The 15946-nt window shown below is 43.6% G+C and overlaps 2 protein-coding genes across 5 annotated transcripts; one reads left to right on the top strand and one right to left on the bottom strand.

The window, feature by feature from the left end:
* The first annotated feature begins 59 nt into the window (after nucleotides 1–59).
* On the top strand, nucleotides 60–7862 carry LOC115545347 (Schwann cell myelin protein). The gene is made up of 11 exons (XM_030358393.1): nucleotides 60–179; nucleotides 613–672; nucleotides 1169–1498; nucleotides 1622–1915; nucleotides 2186–2449; nucleotides 3077–3340; nucleotides 3716–4018; nucleotides 5089–5161; nucleotides 5551–5632; nucleotides 6174–6520; nucleotides 7384–7862. The coding sequence occupies exons 2-11, from the start codon at nucleotides 627–629 to the stop codon at nucleotides 7400–7402; spliced, it is 2022 nt and encodes a 673-aa protein (XP_030214253.1). The 5' UTR covers nucleotides 60–179; nucleotides 613–626; the 3' UTR covers nucleotides 7403–7862.
* Nucleotides 7863–8252: 390 nt separating this feature from the next.
* On the bottom strand, nucleotides 8253–15614 carry vsig10l (V-set and immunoglobulin domain containing 10 like). 4 transcript variants are annotated; one of them, XM_030358397.1, is made up of 10 exons: nucleotides 15307–15612; nucleotides 13593–13922; nucleotides 12896–13138; nucleotides 11995–12273; nucleotides 11308–11400; nucleotides 10765–10968; nucleotides 9916–10035; nucleotides 9431–9468; nucleotides 8913–8963; nucleotides 8253–8834 (listed from the first exon to the last, which is right to left on the bottom strand). In XM_030358397.1, the coding sequence occupies exons 1-10, from the start codon at nucleotides 15383–15385 to the stop codon at nucleotides 8760–8762; spliced, it is 1512 nt and encodes a 503-aa protein (XP_030214257.1). In that variant the 5' UTR covers nucleotides 15386–15612; the 3' UTR covers nucleotides 8253–8759. The 4 variants fall into 4 exon arrangements, with proteins under 4 accessions (XP_030214257.1, XP_030214256.1, XP_030214258.1 ...); XM_030358396.1 differs by having other exon boundaries at nucleotides 8253–8963; nucleotides 15307–15614; XM_030358398.1 differs by lacking the exon at nucleotides 8913–8963 and having other exon boundaries at nucleotides 15307–15614.
* Nucleotides 15615–15946: the final 332 nt, after the last annotated feature.

Raw genomic sequence — 15946 nt, 5'->3', positions numbered from 1 at the left:
AGCCTTTAATCTCTAACTATATATTCTTCTTTTATGTTGGCTCAGCTCTAAGTTATGTCTCTGCTCGTGTACATTTGAATAAGTTCCTCATTCACTCACCTCACCAAGGCGTAGAGAGAAAGATGAAGTAAAGCTTTTACTCTTCAGGAACTTCATATCAAGTCCTTCACCTCTATCACGTAAGTCAACTCTATGTCTGGTTGATAGAACAAAGGAACATAATTACTGATTTCATGCATTGATATATATTATTTTTGGTTTTAATCAAGCAATACCTGTTTTAGTTAATGTATCTTTTGTTTTCCTGTTTATATCTCTGTCTAAACTTCTCAAGAGTTGAACATGTCCAATTAAATGTTATCTTTTAAGGTATTACATAACATGAACATGGTTATTATCATTGTTCTGCGTTGAATATTGGTATTATATGATTGGAAATTAGTTTAATCAGTCATGGTAAAAGTGGAAGATTTACTGGTATTTTGAAAAGACATTTCTTTAGCAGTTCACAATGTCTTACTATAATTAGTGTAGTACTGAATACCTTAATTGTAGTACGATATTAAGCGTAGTACAGAAGTTAATGTGATTTTTGTATTTCTCCTGATGAAGTTCTGGAGGAGAACATGACTGGATCCTGGAGACTATTTCTGCTCTGTAGTCTCCTGCAAGGTAAACATCTCAACCCTCTCTGATGTTACCTTTAATAGGTACTATATTAATACCTGTAGCACTGAAGTTATCTCTGTAGTACACTCTCTAATACCTTTGATACTCTGTTTTTACCCTCTGTAGTACTCTAATAATACCTGTAGTACTACCTGTAATCCTCTGTTAATACCTGGAGTATTCACTGTAATCCTCTGTAAACACTTGAAGTATTCACTGTAATCCTCTGTTAATACCTGTAGTTATCTCTGTGTTCCTCTGACAATACCGGAAGTACTCTGCTCATGCTTTTTAATTAGTGTATCAGTGATTAGTAATCAGTGATTACTCAAACTTAAGATTTTAAACTTCGAATTTTGAAATGTACTTTCCAAATCAAACCTAATAAATGATAATAACTATAATTATAGTAATAATAATAATAATAATAATAAATTACTAACTAATATTACTAACTAATAATCAGAAAAAATAAAGTTTGTCAACCTCTGTTTTTAAGGTGCTGGGTGCAGTGCTGCAGTATATGAGGCCATAATGCCAAAAAGAGTGACGACACTCAGTGGATGCTGTGTAACCGTTCCTTGTTCCTTCACCTTGGAGGACGGGAATGAAAACACGATTTCTACTGGATGCAAACCATTATGGTTAAAAAAAAAAGATGCTTCAGCAATAACTTCAGTAATATTCAGGGGAAATCTAAAAGCGTACGACTGTACTACAACATTCAATGACGTACAGGAAAACGTTTCACCTGTATTTAGAATAGATTGTGGAACACCAGGTTTCAGATATTCGTTTTCTAATCATCCAGTGAACATCCAGATCATGGGTAAGTTCAATGTGTGTCAGTCTGAAACAACCATGTATTGGTCTCACTGTGGTTCAGATGATGCTGAATGCTGGTAATGCTTGGGTCTCCATAGTAACCGCTCTAAATTGGTTTGGTACCCAGTGCTCCCTGATGCACCTAGTTTGACCCCCCCCAAGGAGCCGGTGGTCGAGGGCACTCCTGTGGAGCTGGGGTGCTCTGCCCCGTCCTACTGTCACACCCCCCCCCCCACTGTGACGTGGACCCCCGCCCTGGGGCTCAGCACCCAGCTCCAGCAGAACGATACCGTGACCTCCACTCTGACCTTCAACGCCTCCCACCTCCACCATGGAAACAATGTCTCCTGCACTGCGGCCTACTACATACCATCTGGGAACAAAACTGTGACGTCTACAAGATACCAACTCAGTATCTCATGTGAGTCAATGTACTACCTTCTCAATGAAGAGTACATTTTATTATTTGGTTACTTTTTTATATTGATCTTCTCTGTAATATACCTTTTTTTCCTTGATCTTAGAAGACAAAGCAGTGGGTTGATAAACAACAACTTTTGATGATTCTCCTGTTTTTCGTTTCATCTACTTTATTTTATTGGGTTCACAACAGTTTTGTTAAATTCACAACATCTGACCAACATGACAGCGGAGCTGAGGGCTAGGCTCTGATAGGTGGGTTCTGTCTCAGTTGCCCCCAGGAACACCTCTGCTGTCGGCAGCCCGTGTCTTCCAGCCAGAGAGGGAGGCTGCCTGAACCTGACCTGCACCAGTCATGCTAACCCTGCTGTCAGCGAGGTCACCTGGTACCGAATACACAGAGAACACATCCTTAAGATCGGGAGTGGATCATCTCTGTCCGTCCAGCTGTGGAATGCCAATTACGTTTTCTTCTGTGAGGCCAGGAATAGCATTGGCACGGAAAAGTCTAATGTCTACACGATCGACATTAAAAGTAAGCTGATTCAAAACAGGAAACGACCCTGAGCTTGGTGATGTATCTAAAGGTTTCCTCGATCTAAGACAGAAGACAAAGCAGTGTGTTGATCAATAATTCAAAGTAAAATTGACTCAAAACCATTGAGCCACTGAAAAGGTTATTTTAATCAAACCTAAATATGTTTCTTATGTACTCATTTCAGTTTTTGTTCTGCTTTTTTGTTCACTTTGACTGCTTATTGTGAGATCAAGATTTAAAGTTAGATTGACAAAAAACAGGAACAAGTCTGAGTTTAGTGATGTAGTGATGGGCAGACAACCACCATGTTTTATCTTTTATTTTACTATTTATATCTGTGTCTAAACCTCTCAAGGATTGAGAATGTCCAATTAATTCTCATGAGCAGGGTTATTATCATTGTTTTTCTTTTATATTGGCATTATATGTTTGAAAATGATTTAAATAGTCATGGTAGCATTGGTAGATTTACTTGTATTTTGAAACAGATGTCCTCTTTAGATGTAATGATGAGATGCAGATATTTTTGTATTTCTCCTAATGAAGTTTTGTTAAATTCACCACATCTGACCAACATGACACCGGAGCTGAGGGCTAGGCTCTGATTGGTGGGTTCTCTCTCAGATGCCCCCAGGAACACCTCTGCTGTCGGCAGCCCGTGTCTTCCAGCCAGAGAGGGAGGCTGCCTCAACCTGACCTGCACCAGTCATGCTAACCCTGCTGTCAGCGAGTTCACCTGGTACCGAATACACGGAGAACACATCCTTAAGATCGGGACTGGATCTTCTCTGTCCATCCAGCTGTGGAACGCCAATAACGTTTTCTTCTGTGAGGTCCGGAATGACTTTGGCACAGAAAAGTCTACTGTCTACAAGATTGACATTGAAAGTAAGTTGATTCAAAACAGGAAACCACCCTGAGCTTGGTGATGTACCTAAATGTTTCCTCGATCTAAGACAGAAGACAAAGCAGTGTGTTGATCAATAATTCAAAGTAAGATTGACTCAAAACCATTGGGCAAATGTAAGGTTATTTTATTCAAACCTGAATACGTTTCTTATCTATTCATTTCAGTTTTTGCTCTGCTTTTCTGTTCACTCTGACAGCTTATTGTGAGGTCGACATTCAAAGTTAGATTGACTCAAAACCAGGAACAACCCTGAGTTTGGTGATGTAGTGATAACAATGTTTTTTGTTAAACAGGAAGTAAGATGACTTCTCCAAATTCTCTCTTGTTGTCTTCCCTCTTCCCTGTATTCACAGCTCCTCCCAGGATCCTGCCCTCTTCAGGCTGCAGCAGAATTGCAGCCTGGGTGCGATGTTCCTGCTACAGCGTGGGCAGACCATCACCGTCTCTGGAGTGGCGGTTGGATGGGAAACTGGTGTTGGGTTCTGAAGACGTGTCTGCTAGCCAGGTCAACCTGGAGAACGCCACGTTGAGGAGCTCCCTCACAATGAGGGCCCCTGCTGGTCTGACAGCCTTGACCTGCCACAGCTCCAACGCTGCCGGGAACACCAGCCAGGAGCTTCCTGTCCCTCACCTGGATACACAGCAATACGTGACAGGTCTGACCTCAGGGAGCTAAAGGGACCCTAAAAAAAATAAAATAATAATAATTACTAACAAAGTAATTTAAATGGTCATACAAACAAGAAAAATGACTAAAAGTAGAATTGATGAAGTAATAATGACAAGCAAGATTAATTAGGAGATATTTGAAAGAAGAAACAACGCTAAAGTTTGGAGACACTGTATTGAGAGGGACAGGAATACAACGAGTTACAGTAGTCTAAGCAGGAAGAGATGAGAGCGTTGATAAGTGTCAAGATTTTAACTGGTTAAAAACAATATTTTATACATAATGCGACGTTGCAGAAACACAATTCAAAGACTAATATCATCTTGTGGTTAAAGATGTTAGCAAAGATGACACCAACATTTCTGCAGTGGGGTATGATGCAACAGGATACCGTGAGGAGAAGTGCTCTCTGGCCTGCCCCTATGGTAATGGCTTCCAATTGATCTGAGTTTAGAGGAAGAAAGTTTATAACAATTTAAAATATTCTGTGTTGTATTTTGACCCGTTGTGTTGCATTTTATTGTAGTCAAACAAGAAATAGGTTTAGCAGTAGTCTGCATATAAATAGAAACTGATGTACTGCGGTAAAATATATATTGATAATAAAAAAGGGCCAAGGACTGAGCCTTGAGGCATTCCATAGTTAATGGAAGGTGGAGGATTTTCAAGTAACCAATGGCCACGCAAAAGTCCCTAATAGAAAGGACAACATAAGGATAAATTAGAAAACAAATCTGAGGCTGCACCTGATAAGCCAACCAAATGCCTAAGACGTTCAAAAAAGCAAAAGAACACATGTTATGCCGTGTAAGAAAAAAGAGTGACTTATGCATCATAGATCATGGTACATGAAAATGAGGTAATAAACAAAATAACGGATGGGTAGATCAACTCCCAGGTCACCTCCATGATGTACTGCACCAATTGTTAGGTTGGTAAGAAATTCCCTTTTGTGATTTTTTTGAATGGCTTCTGATGACTAATAAGCATAAGGGATTATTAATATGCATTGATTGGTCAAATCACAAATTCCTGATGCCACCTTTTCACACTCAGACCAACTGCCCTGGATAGCTGCTACTGCAGTGCTAGCAGCGGGTCTGCTGTTTGCAACAGTGTGTGCCGTAAGGTGCGTGGACTGCTAGCCATTGTTCGTATGAGTGTCCATTTCTTCACTGATTTCTTCACTGATTATTTAATTATTCTCATTATTGAATATTTAGCTTACAGTCACACTGAGTTCATCATCTGAATTGAAACCACTTTCCCTGTCTGGCAGTGGGATCAATTCAGCTAATCACGATGTCAATCAAAAATGGTCAGCTTCTTCTTCTCCATCTTCTTCTTCTTCTTCTTCTTCTTCTTCTTCTTCTTCTTCTTCTTCTTCTTCTTCTTCTTCTTCTTCTTCTTCTTCTTCTTCTTCTTCTTCTTCTTCTTCTTCTTCTTCTTCTTCTTCTTCTTCTTCTTCTTCTTCTTCTTCTTCTTCTTCTTCTTCTTCTTCTCCTGTTAACATTCCAGAGCTTGGAAGATGGCCAACCGAACAAGACTTGGCAGTGATGCCCTACTCAACAAAGCTCCACCCAACCAAGGGAACCCCCAGGTAACCCTCCCCTTATTTATACCCAGGATACCCTATCTGAAAACAATCTGTAGCCGGCTGACCCTAACACTATCTTTACCAAGGTAACCCTAACCTTATCTGTAAACAGGTTACCCTAACCCTATGTTTACCAAGGTAACCCTAACCTTATCTGTAAACAGGTTACCCTAACCCTATGGTTAGCAAGGTAACCATAACCTTATCTGTAAACAGGTTACTCTAACCCTATGTTTACCGAGGTAACCCTAACCTTATCTGTAAATGGGTTACCCTAACCCGACCCTATGTTTATCCAGGTAACCCTAACCCTATCTCTGTCCCAAGTCCACCCTAAACTTAACCATTTTTAACCCAGGAAACCAGGGTGGGAGTAACATGTGAGCCAGTAGGAGTTGAGCTCCCATAAGTCTTAGCTCCCATGAAATAAGTCAAATGTGTAGTGTGTCTTTGATCCCTGAGGTTCTTTTGACCAATCAGTAAATCCATATGTATATATATATATATATATATATATATATATATATATATATATCTCACTCAGGTGTTCTTCAAAAGTGGGGAGGACATCTATGCTAACATTGATACACTGATGAACACGGTCGGACCAAGAGAGGAGCCTGTTGGAGCAGGAGAAGAGGCTGCTGGACTGGGAGAAGGGGCTGCTGGACTGGGAGAAGGGGCTGTTGGACTGGGAGAAGGGGCTGTTGGACTGGGAGAAGGGGCTGTTGAACTGGGAGAAGGGGCTGCTGGACCGAGAGAGGAGGCTGTAACAGCAGCAGATTCCTCAGCCTTGATCCAACGGGATTCAGAGGAAGCAGCAGACCCAGCAGCAGACAGGCAGGTGGAGGACTGTGATGTCCTGTACACAACAGTGAACTGGAAGAATAACTAGAACTGCAAGCAGTTATGCAGGGGTCCAAGAAGTGTGCATTTCGCCGGCACAACGCGACAAAAAATGTGCGTTTCGCCGGCACAACGCGAAGCATGTGTTCAAAACGCTACCCTGAACCTGTGGATACAAAGGATTTGACTGGGGTAGGAGTAGCGAAAAGTCAGTGTAGCGTTTTCGCGGCGAAATTTTGTAGAAGATATACAATTTCCTCGTTTATTGCGCCCCCTAATGGCGAAATTTTCCGATTTTTTTTTCGAACGACATTATGGTTAGCACCAACATGTGTGTAAAATTTGGACTCGATCCCATGTCTAATTTTGGATTTCTTTAGATTTTTGATATTCCACCTCTAATTTAGCTAACATACCAATATTCAAAACGCTACCGTTTCGTCGTCAAAGGTCTGATCAAAAAAGTGTTTCGTGCATTCTTTGCGTGTGCGTCGGAAGATGTCTTGTGCAAAGTTTGGTGTCGATTGGTCAAGAAATGTGGGAGGAGTAGGGAAAAAACAGTTTTGCGGTTTTCGCGATTTTGCGAAAAAAAATTATGGACGCAAATGGGCGTGGCCTATGCCAAAAGATGCAGCAGACTCCAGTGAATAAGTGGGTACAAGTTTTTGACTGTGGGAGGTTCGGTGTGGGAGTTATAGCCACAAACGCGTATTCCTTGGTATAGCGCCACCTAGTGGCCGGCATGTCTGGATTTGGTCGTCTGCCGTCATCTCACGTACCCGGATCTAGTCATGCAATTGGCGTGCGTGCACAATTTACGGTTTGGGCTGTGGTCCCACTTCTACGGGGGAATAATAACAAACACTACAAAAACAATAGGGATCCAACCTGTTGGCTTGGACCCCTAAAAAGAAAAAAGAGACCTGAGCTCCTGGGGCAGAGACCCGCTGGGGCCCCAAGTGGGGGTGGATGAGGGATGAGCTAAGGGCCGGAGGGATGAGTTAAGGGCTACATTGATGGGTAAAGGCTAGAGGGATGAGTTAAGGGCCGGAGGGATGAGTTAAGGGCTACATTGATGGGTAAAGGCTAGAGGGATGAGTTAGGGGCTAGAGGGGTGAGTTAATGATAGAGGGATGAGCAAACAACTGAGTAAGGGGCTAGACCAGATGTCCAGTAAACCAGAGGATAAAATCCCACAGGTTGTGAATATGTTTTAATTCTTTTTTTTATGGGATAAGAATTATTATTGTTATTATATAGTTGGTTTTACTTTTAAAATAGGATTATTATTGACAAACCAGTCATTAGTCATACTGTGTATTTCTGATATTTTGTTTACTATTTGTTTACCGTACTTGTATTGAATAATACCAAATACTACCATCTTGTTGTGTCTTGTCTTATTTTCAACCAAAGACAACATTTTCAAAATGGATGGCAATAAAAAACACTTTATACAAGTTATATTCCATCATCGGGACGTGATGCTTTGACAAGAAGCAAAAGCAGAAGTGAAGTCTTAACAGTTTAGGTTTAACTTTGAGGCCTCAATGATGTAAAACCAAAATAGAAATAGGAAACATTTATTCAAGCAACAGGTTTATGTGAAGAGATAGTGTGCTTAAAATATGAATGCTAAAGAGCATGGGCAGCAGCCAACATTTCGTGATAAGAGGAAGTTAGAACAAGTCAGAATGAGATTAAATCCATCACATTATCCCTTCAACAAGTCCAATGCACTTTTGTGTAAAACAAATTAAATGATGAACAGAGGAAATTAATCCTTTAGACATTTATTAGTATAAGCAGGTAATATGTTTCAATTCAAACTAAACATAAGGTGTGAAATAATTTAGACATTGTACCACATTTAAAGTGGATGGATTACTGATTATTTAGGGAACCGATCATGAGGGACAGTTAAAAGTAAGTGCACTAAAAATGTAAGATGTTTCTGTTCACAACCAAATTTGGTTGTGAACAGAAATCTAAAACCCGATTGTTAAAATTGTTCACCTTATTCATTTATTCAACAAATAGTTGTTCTACTGTAATTGTACAACTATATATTCATAATAAAACAGATTATAAATAATAATTAGTATGACGGAATTTAACTGGATGGTCTCAAACAATAGTCACACACAGACACACACACACAGACACACACACACACACACACACACACACACACACACACACACACACACACACACACACACACACACACACACACACACACACACACACACACACACACACACTTATAAAATCGTTTGCTTCTTTAAACAGTTGTTGCAGTTCTGACAGGAGGAGGCGGGACAAACTTTGGGACGGCCAATGACAGTTCAGATGGAGCCTAAATGAGAAAGATGTTAGTGACATCACACCGTAGGTTGACAGGAAGCTGTGAGGATGTGATGATGTGACTGCTCACATGGAGTTTGTTGTAGTCTGGCAGAGCGGAATCAGGCTGGCTTGCTACTGCCTACAAGAATAGAGAACAAGTAAATTCCTTACCTTAACTCTGAAACCAAAAGCTGATACCTCACCTTAAATCCAATCCTAAAATTAACCCTAATCCTAAAACCAAACCCTAATATAAAAAACAAACCCTATAACCTAACCCCAACGGGAAAGCCTCATCCAGAAACGAAAAACCAAAGGAAACCGTAAAACTAAAACTCTAATCCTTAGAATTATTGGTCAAAGAAAGCACTAATCCCAAAACCACATCTCAATCTTAAATTTGAAATGAAAACCTAAAGCCTTAAATGAACCTAAAAGGAAACCCGATCCTATCAAATGGTTACCCTTTATTCCCTATGCCTACATCCCCACTGCCACTGTGTGTGTGTGTGTGTGTGTGTGTGTGTGTGTGTGTGTGTGTGTGTGTGTGTGTGTGTGTGTGTGTGTGTGTGTGTGTGTGTGTGTGTGTGTGTGTGTGTTTCTGACCTTCTCAACAGCCCGAGACACAGGATATCTGGGTTGTCCTGAGAGAGAGAGAGAGAGAGAGAGAGAGAGAGAGAGAGAGAGAGAGAGAGAGAGAGAGAGAGAGAGGGAGAGAGAGAGAGAGAGAGAGAGAGAGAGAGAGAGAGAGAGAAAGAGAGGAGAGGAGAGGAGAGGAGAGGAGAGGAGAGGAGAGGAGAGAGAGAGAGAGAGAGAGAGAGAGAGAGAGAGAGAGAGAGAGAGAGAGAGAGAGAGAGAGAGAGAGAAAGAGAGAGAGAGAGAGAGAGATATGATAAAACGGTGGCGGTCAGAGAGAGATATGGACAGATAGGGACAGAGAGAGAGAGAGAGAGAGAGAGAGAGGTAAAATGTCTGATGGACAGCAAGTGTCTCCATGTTGGAAGGTGAGTAAAGAGGAGAAATAGGTGAAGGAGGAGGAAGTCGATGAGGAGGTGCAGGCAGAGTTGGAGGGGCGGCGCGAGGAGTCCTACCTGACCTCCTACAGTGGGAGACGCTGAGGTAGATGAGGGCTGTGGAGATGAGGAGGGCCAGGATGCAACAGGGGATGCCCGCTGCTATCCCAGCGATGGCCGCGCCGCTCAGACCGTCGCCTAGCAACACCCCGACATACAACGGACCATTCAGTGACAGCATCTCACGTGAGAATAAACCTAAGTCTAAAAGGCCTAGCATGGTTAGTCTTAGTAAGGTTAGTACAGCAGGGTAATAGTATCATTAACATCAGTAGAGTAAGCAGGACAATGGTTAGAAGGGTTAAGGTAAATATTCACATGGTAATGATAAATAGGGAAGAAGGGAAAGTAGGGTGAGAAGGGTTAGTAGTAGGGTTAGGCCCCGTCCACACAAAGCCGAAACAGGTTACGTTACGGTTTCGATCTATCCGGTTTCGCAGTATCTCCGTAAAGACGAAGCCAAGCGAAACCGGGTAGATCTGTAGAAACGCTGTAGTACACATGCCTGGCCCATAAGGGGCGCTGCTTCTGCTACAGAAATCCTTGTTGTTGTGAGTTCTGAGACTCCGCGGGCTTAACAGTCATTGGCTAGAGGGTCGAGGGGTGGGGCGATGACGTCATGGTTTACGGTTTCAGTCGGTTTCAGGCGTCCACACGAAACCAAAACGAAACCGGGCAGTTTTGGAACCACCTCTGAGGGTGGTTTCAGAAGTTTGCGGTTTCGGTCAGCGGATTCGCCGGCTTCGTGTGGACGGAAGGCCGAACCGTACAAGACCTTTGCGGTTTCGCCATGAAATCGGCTTCGTGTGGACGGGGCCTTAGTAGAGCCGTGATTGGGGGGGTCAAGGGTCGTAGTCCATGCCGTACCTGGTCCGATCCGGTTCTGCATCGAGGGCTCCCCGGCCATTCTCCCAGCAGTGGGGATGACCCGGAAGTGGTAGGTGGACTTTGGGTCCAGGTTGAGCACGCCCGCACTGCGAGCCGAGCCCGGCTTCACCTGGATGGAGCGGAACTCACCGGACCGCTGGAGGGTCTCGTCTAAGGCCGGTCCTCTCATCTGGACGTCAAATCCTGTTGGGTTGGACGGTTAGGGTCGGCAGTTTAGGGGTTAGATGTTGGAGGGGTTGGATGTTTAGGGTTGGATGTTCAGGGGTTAGATGTTTAGGGTTGGATGTTCAGGGTTAGAGAGAGATAGTGAGCAAGAGAGAGAGTTAGTGATAGGGTTAACCCTAAATCTAACCCTACATATTTTGTAGCAGATGATTGATGGTGAAGATGACAGAGTGATGATGTCAGAGTGATGATGACAGAGTGATGATGTCAGAGTGATGATGACAAAGTGATGATGTCAGAGCGATGATGTCAGAGTGATGATGTCAGAGTGATGATGGGCGAGTTCCCTACTCTCACCCGTAACCAGGGACAACGGAGGAACCTCCCAGGTCAACGTGACGGCCGTCCCTTCCTGGTTTGGTAAGAGACTTGAATCTGAGATAGAGGGACCTAGAGAGACAGAGAGAGAGAGAGAGAGAGAGAGAGAGAGAGAGAGAGAGAGAGAGAGAGAGAGAGAGAGAGAGAGAGAGAGAGAGAGAGAGAGAGAGAGAGAGAGAGAGAGTCAGTGAGTGAGAGAGAGAGAGAGAGAGAGAGAGAGAGTCAGTGAGTGAGAGAGTATTAAGGTGATTTGTTTTAAGTTACTATTGGCTGTGACTAGCAGTCCTTATTAACCAATGTACCTAGTAGCCAGGTAAATTGGGTCTATTTCTAAGTTACTAGTACTTTAGCTAGTTATCCTTACTAATCACTTTTCCTCGTTACTGTAACTAGGTACAGTAACTAGGTACAGTAACTAACCATTGTATCAGTGTTGTACTATTTTACTAGTTCATGCACCCAGTAGCCCTTACTAACCTCTGTCCTAGTTGCTGTAACTAGAAGTCCTTACTAACCTCTGTACCTAGTTGCTGTAACTAGTTACTGTAACTAGTAGTCCTTACTAACCTCTGTCCCTAGTTACTGTAACTACTAGTCCTTACTAACCTCTGTACCTAGTTGCTGTGACTAGTTACTGTAACTACTAGTCCTTCCTAACCACTGTACCTAGTAACCGGGTGGTCCGGCTCTTGTTGCCCAGAGGGTTGGAGCAGATGCAGCTGAAGTCTTCTCTGATGAATTCGCTGATGTTGAAGTGTCGCACGGTGAGCTGTGTGGTGTTGGCGCTGATCTGGTGTTGGTTGCTGCTGCTTACGGCCTGGCCCGCCCTGAGCCAGGTAACCATGGCGTCGGGCACTGCGTCGCTCAAACATTCTATGGTGACGGCGATCCTTCCATCCGGGTCCACGGCAGCCCCCACTCTGGGTAGGAACTCTACTGGCTGACCTGGGTGTCCAACACACTGAAGACTGTCAGACACATTTACATATATTTACAATTTAATGTGTCTACATGTTCGTGCTCTACGTCAGCGGTCCCCAACCACCGGGCCGCGGACCGATATCGGTCCGCGGCCGATACCGGTCCGCGAATGCCCAGTTAGGAATGCCCAGTTAGGACATTCCTAACTGGGCCGTAGGTTAACGAGGCTACGACATGACTAGAAAAAAAAAAAAGAATCATACCGTTCCTTGATCCTGAAAAGGTTGGGGACCCCTGCTCTACGTGGTAAAATGTTAAAGGTGACATAATATACCACTAGGTGTGATTAGCCGTTACAAGCCGTTATGGATAAGCAACGTTTGCTACAGTCCACTGGGTAGGCTGGTAGACTGATCTATCCAGCACACATCTAGGTGGACACGTCCAAATGTGATGTCAGAAGAGGCAGATTTTCCAAACGGCTTGTAACGGCTAATCACACCCGGTGGTATAACACGTCACCTTTAACGTGTTTGAAATATTTAGGTGTTCAAGGATTTGTGCTGAAATATTTGCCTTTGAAAATGTTTACGAGTCAGAATGTTTATGTGCCTTAATGTACACGTGTTAGAATATCTTGCCGTACGCGCGGTGACGTTGCAGCTGGCCTCCAGGAGCGGGTGCTGGGCGCGGCAGACGATGGTCTTCCAGTCCAGGCCCTCAGAAGGCGCCAGCGTCAGGTTGAGGACCCCGGCCGTCACGCTGCCGTTGCTCACGCTCGGGAAGGCCAGGCTGGGCCTGGGGTAGCTCCCTGGCCACTGGCAGCGGTACTGCAGGTCGTTGCTGACCGTAGCGTGGACCGAACACTCTGGATAACCAACGGGTCTCTCTGACCAAAGAGGAAAATATGAATACCAAAAAAGTTAATAATGGATAATAATTATTTCATTGATAAGTCGGAGTCTCAAACCGCCACTGCTTAATAAACTCAGCTTTACATTTTATCCACCTTCTCCGTGCAGCTTTGGGTTAGGTATAGTTTAGTAGATTAGGAGGTTAGTATGGCGAGCAGGATTAGTTTACAGTATATGTATTTATGGGTTTGGTTTTTCTATTTCCCTCCTTTTGAGAATCATTCATTGTATTTCTATGTTGCTTAAGTCTATTCTTGCAAAGGAAGAAGCGGAACTACCAAGGCAAAAGGAGAAACACAAGATGAGAACACAAACACAAACACACATAAACATACACACACAAAAAGAAACACACGCACACAACTCAAGCCACTAAATGTTTAAATGTAGAGCCATGTTTATTTGGACGCGTTATGCCTCTCTTCTCACCATACACCTTTAGTTCGAACACGGCCTGGGCGTCAGCGACGCCGGACTTGGTGAACACCACCGTGTAGTTCTGGCTGTAGTTCAGCGGCACGTCGACCAGAGACAGCGAGCCGTCCATCTCCAGCCGGAGCACGTCCGAGTGGGCGCCAGCCACGTCCGCGGGAACGTTGGAACCCAGCGTCCACGTGGCCACCGTCAGGGAGTCCATAGACCACTTGACCACCGCGTCGTCCGCCACGCTGAACAACACCGAGAGAGTGACCAGGCTTCCCGCCTCAGCATTCACCCGGACGGGGACGACAGGCGGATCCTCCGACTGACACTCCGCACCTGGAAACAGGAGCGAATCTGGACTGACACAAAATATGTTTTTAATTTTTCTTTTTATACACCTATTGCGAAGGTATGAATAGGGCCCCACTATCCGAAGGACTGGGATAAATGGTCCGCCCAGGCATTTAACGGATTTACTTGTTATAATGTGTAAAAAGTCAAAATGTGTAGAAAATCTGCCCCTCCAAGTTAGTCGGGGGAAGTCTTTGAGACTTAAAATAACTAAATAACACTGTTCTGTCCAATCTTTACTGCCACTACATCGGATCAGTATCACCTTAGCCTACGAGTAGAACATTTGTGACAATATTTTTTCACGTCATAACAAGATATTTTCAAGTTGTTACGTACGTAGCCTACAATCTTATCACGTTGTAATAACTGATCGCTAACGTGAAACGTTTCAGGTTATAACATGATAGGTTACTGTAACGTTATAGTTTATAGCAATCTATATGGTAAATGTATGATTATCATTTTGTTATGATTGATGAGTTGGTTTTGTTTGATACCTTGAAGTCAAGCAGAGACCTATATTTGAATGGGTTTTCTGTTTGTTGGGTGAGCGGCTGTTGTGTACATTCACAGCTCGCCACAAAACAAAGAAGAACCTTGCCCAACCATTACAATTAGCCTATTTAAAAAAACACGAAATCAACGAGTGAAAAGGGGAAGAAACTATAAGAAATAAAGAAGTCATTGTATGCGCGCGCGCGTTTGCGTGCGTGCGCTCCCACCCACCCACCCACCCACACACACACACACACGCGCGCACACGCACGCACACACACACACACACACACACACACACACACACACACACACACACACACACACACACACACACACACACACACACACACACACAGTTACCACGCATCTGTGTGAGAAAACAGAAAAGGAAGATAAACGAGACATGTCTTACCTCAAAGAGTAAACACGCAACGCCAGTTCTTCTTTCTGCCCCTTTCACAATACTTGACTCACCGCAAGCTTAAAGTGTGGGGTGGTTCTGCGATGACATTTGAAAAACCTCTCCAATGCATGTGTGGAGCGCACGGTAGACGCCCCCAATCGCATGGGCCGATAATGCAGACAATTCGTTTTTTTATAACTTTTCGGTGAAGACACAAATTCAACGGATTAAAGCCATTTTCAGATGGCCATTGCTTATAGGATACATGGCGGGCCGGACCTACAACATTCACTCCGATAAACATGAACAAATCATTCGGCCTAATTGACGTTGTAGCCTAGTATAAACTCATCAAGAACAAGGCATTTTGAAGCACTCATTTCATTTAGGTAGTCTGGGAGACTGCCAGGGGCTATATTTGTGTAAGCTTATCTTTAAAATCATATTCAATTAAATCCGTCTTACCTTTGAAAGTCACCATTAAAGCCAATAAAACGAACATCGTCTTGTGTCCTCTGTATTTACCGGGTTGTTTCAGCCACATATTGAATAAAACATGAAAAACAGGAGAACCAGTCGGCCAACAGGCAGAGTTGGTAGATATGCGCCTTCTACGGCAAACTACACAGCGTGTGAGTCCTATTCCCCGGCATATCCCAGGCCGGAGTATAGTGTGGACGTCCTTGTGTGGGTCAGCGGAGGTTTGTCTCTCGGTGTAAACCACACCTTTCGGACCACTACAATACCCGGTTTGTTTAGCGCTGGGTTTACCTGGGAATGAAAGTGTGTGTGTGTGTGTGTGTGTGTGTGTGTGTGTGTGTGTGTGTGTGTGTGTGTGTGTGTGTGTGTGTGTGTGTGTGTGTGTGTGTGTGTGTGTGTGTGTGTGTGTGTGTGTGCGTATGTGCGTGTGCGCGTGCCTGTAGAGGCAGTTCTATGTGAAGCGGGTACCAATTTCTGAAGCATAGAGCAGCATGTGTTCTTTTTTAAAAAACAATTAACCGAAAACTTTCTGTTAATACTTACGGACTAATCCTTGCAGCCCTCATCTTAATCATCACATTAGAACACAGAGCTCATCACATGAACAGGTAGGACCACATTCAGA

The sequence above is a fragment of the Gadus morhua genome, chromosome 6 (assembly GCF_902167405.1).
Source record: "Gadus morhua chromosome 6, gadMor3.0, whole genome shotgun sequence".
Classification (NCBI taxonomy): Eukaryota; Metazoa; Chordata; class Actinopteri; order Gadiformes; family Gadidae; genus Gadus; species Gadus morhua.
Note: the sequence above shows the minus strand (reverse complement) of the source record. Positions and strands in the feature narration are given on the sequence as shown.

Bases quoted from the DNA above. Each gene is read 5' to 3' on its own strand.
- LOC115545347 (XM_030358393.1), top strand. From the start codon at position 627: ATGACTGGATCCTGGAGACTATTTCTGCTCTGTAGTCTCCTGCAAG. The intron at 1,499-1,621 runs GTAAGTTCAATG...TTTGGTACCCAG, and splicing joins AGTGAACATCCAGATCATGG to TGCTCCCTGATGCACCTAGT. The intron at 5,162-5,550 runs GTGCGTGGACTG...TTAACATTCCAG, and splicing joins GCAACAGTGTGTGCCGTAAG to AGCTTGGAAGATGGCCAACC.
- vsig10l (XM_030358396.1), bottom strand. From the start codon at position 15,385: ATGTGGCTGAAACAACCCGGTAAATACAGAGGACACAAGACGATGTTC. The intron at 13,139-13,592 runs GTGAGAAGAGAG...CTCTTTGGTCAG, and splicing joins GTTCGAACTAAAGGTGTATG to AGAGACCCGTTGGTTATCCA. The intron at 10,969-11,307 runs GTGAGAGTAGGG...CCAACCCAACAG, and splicing joins TCCGTTGTCCCTGGTTACGG to GATTTGACGTCCAGATGAGA.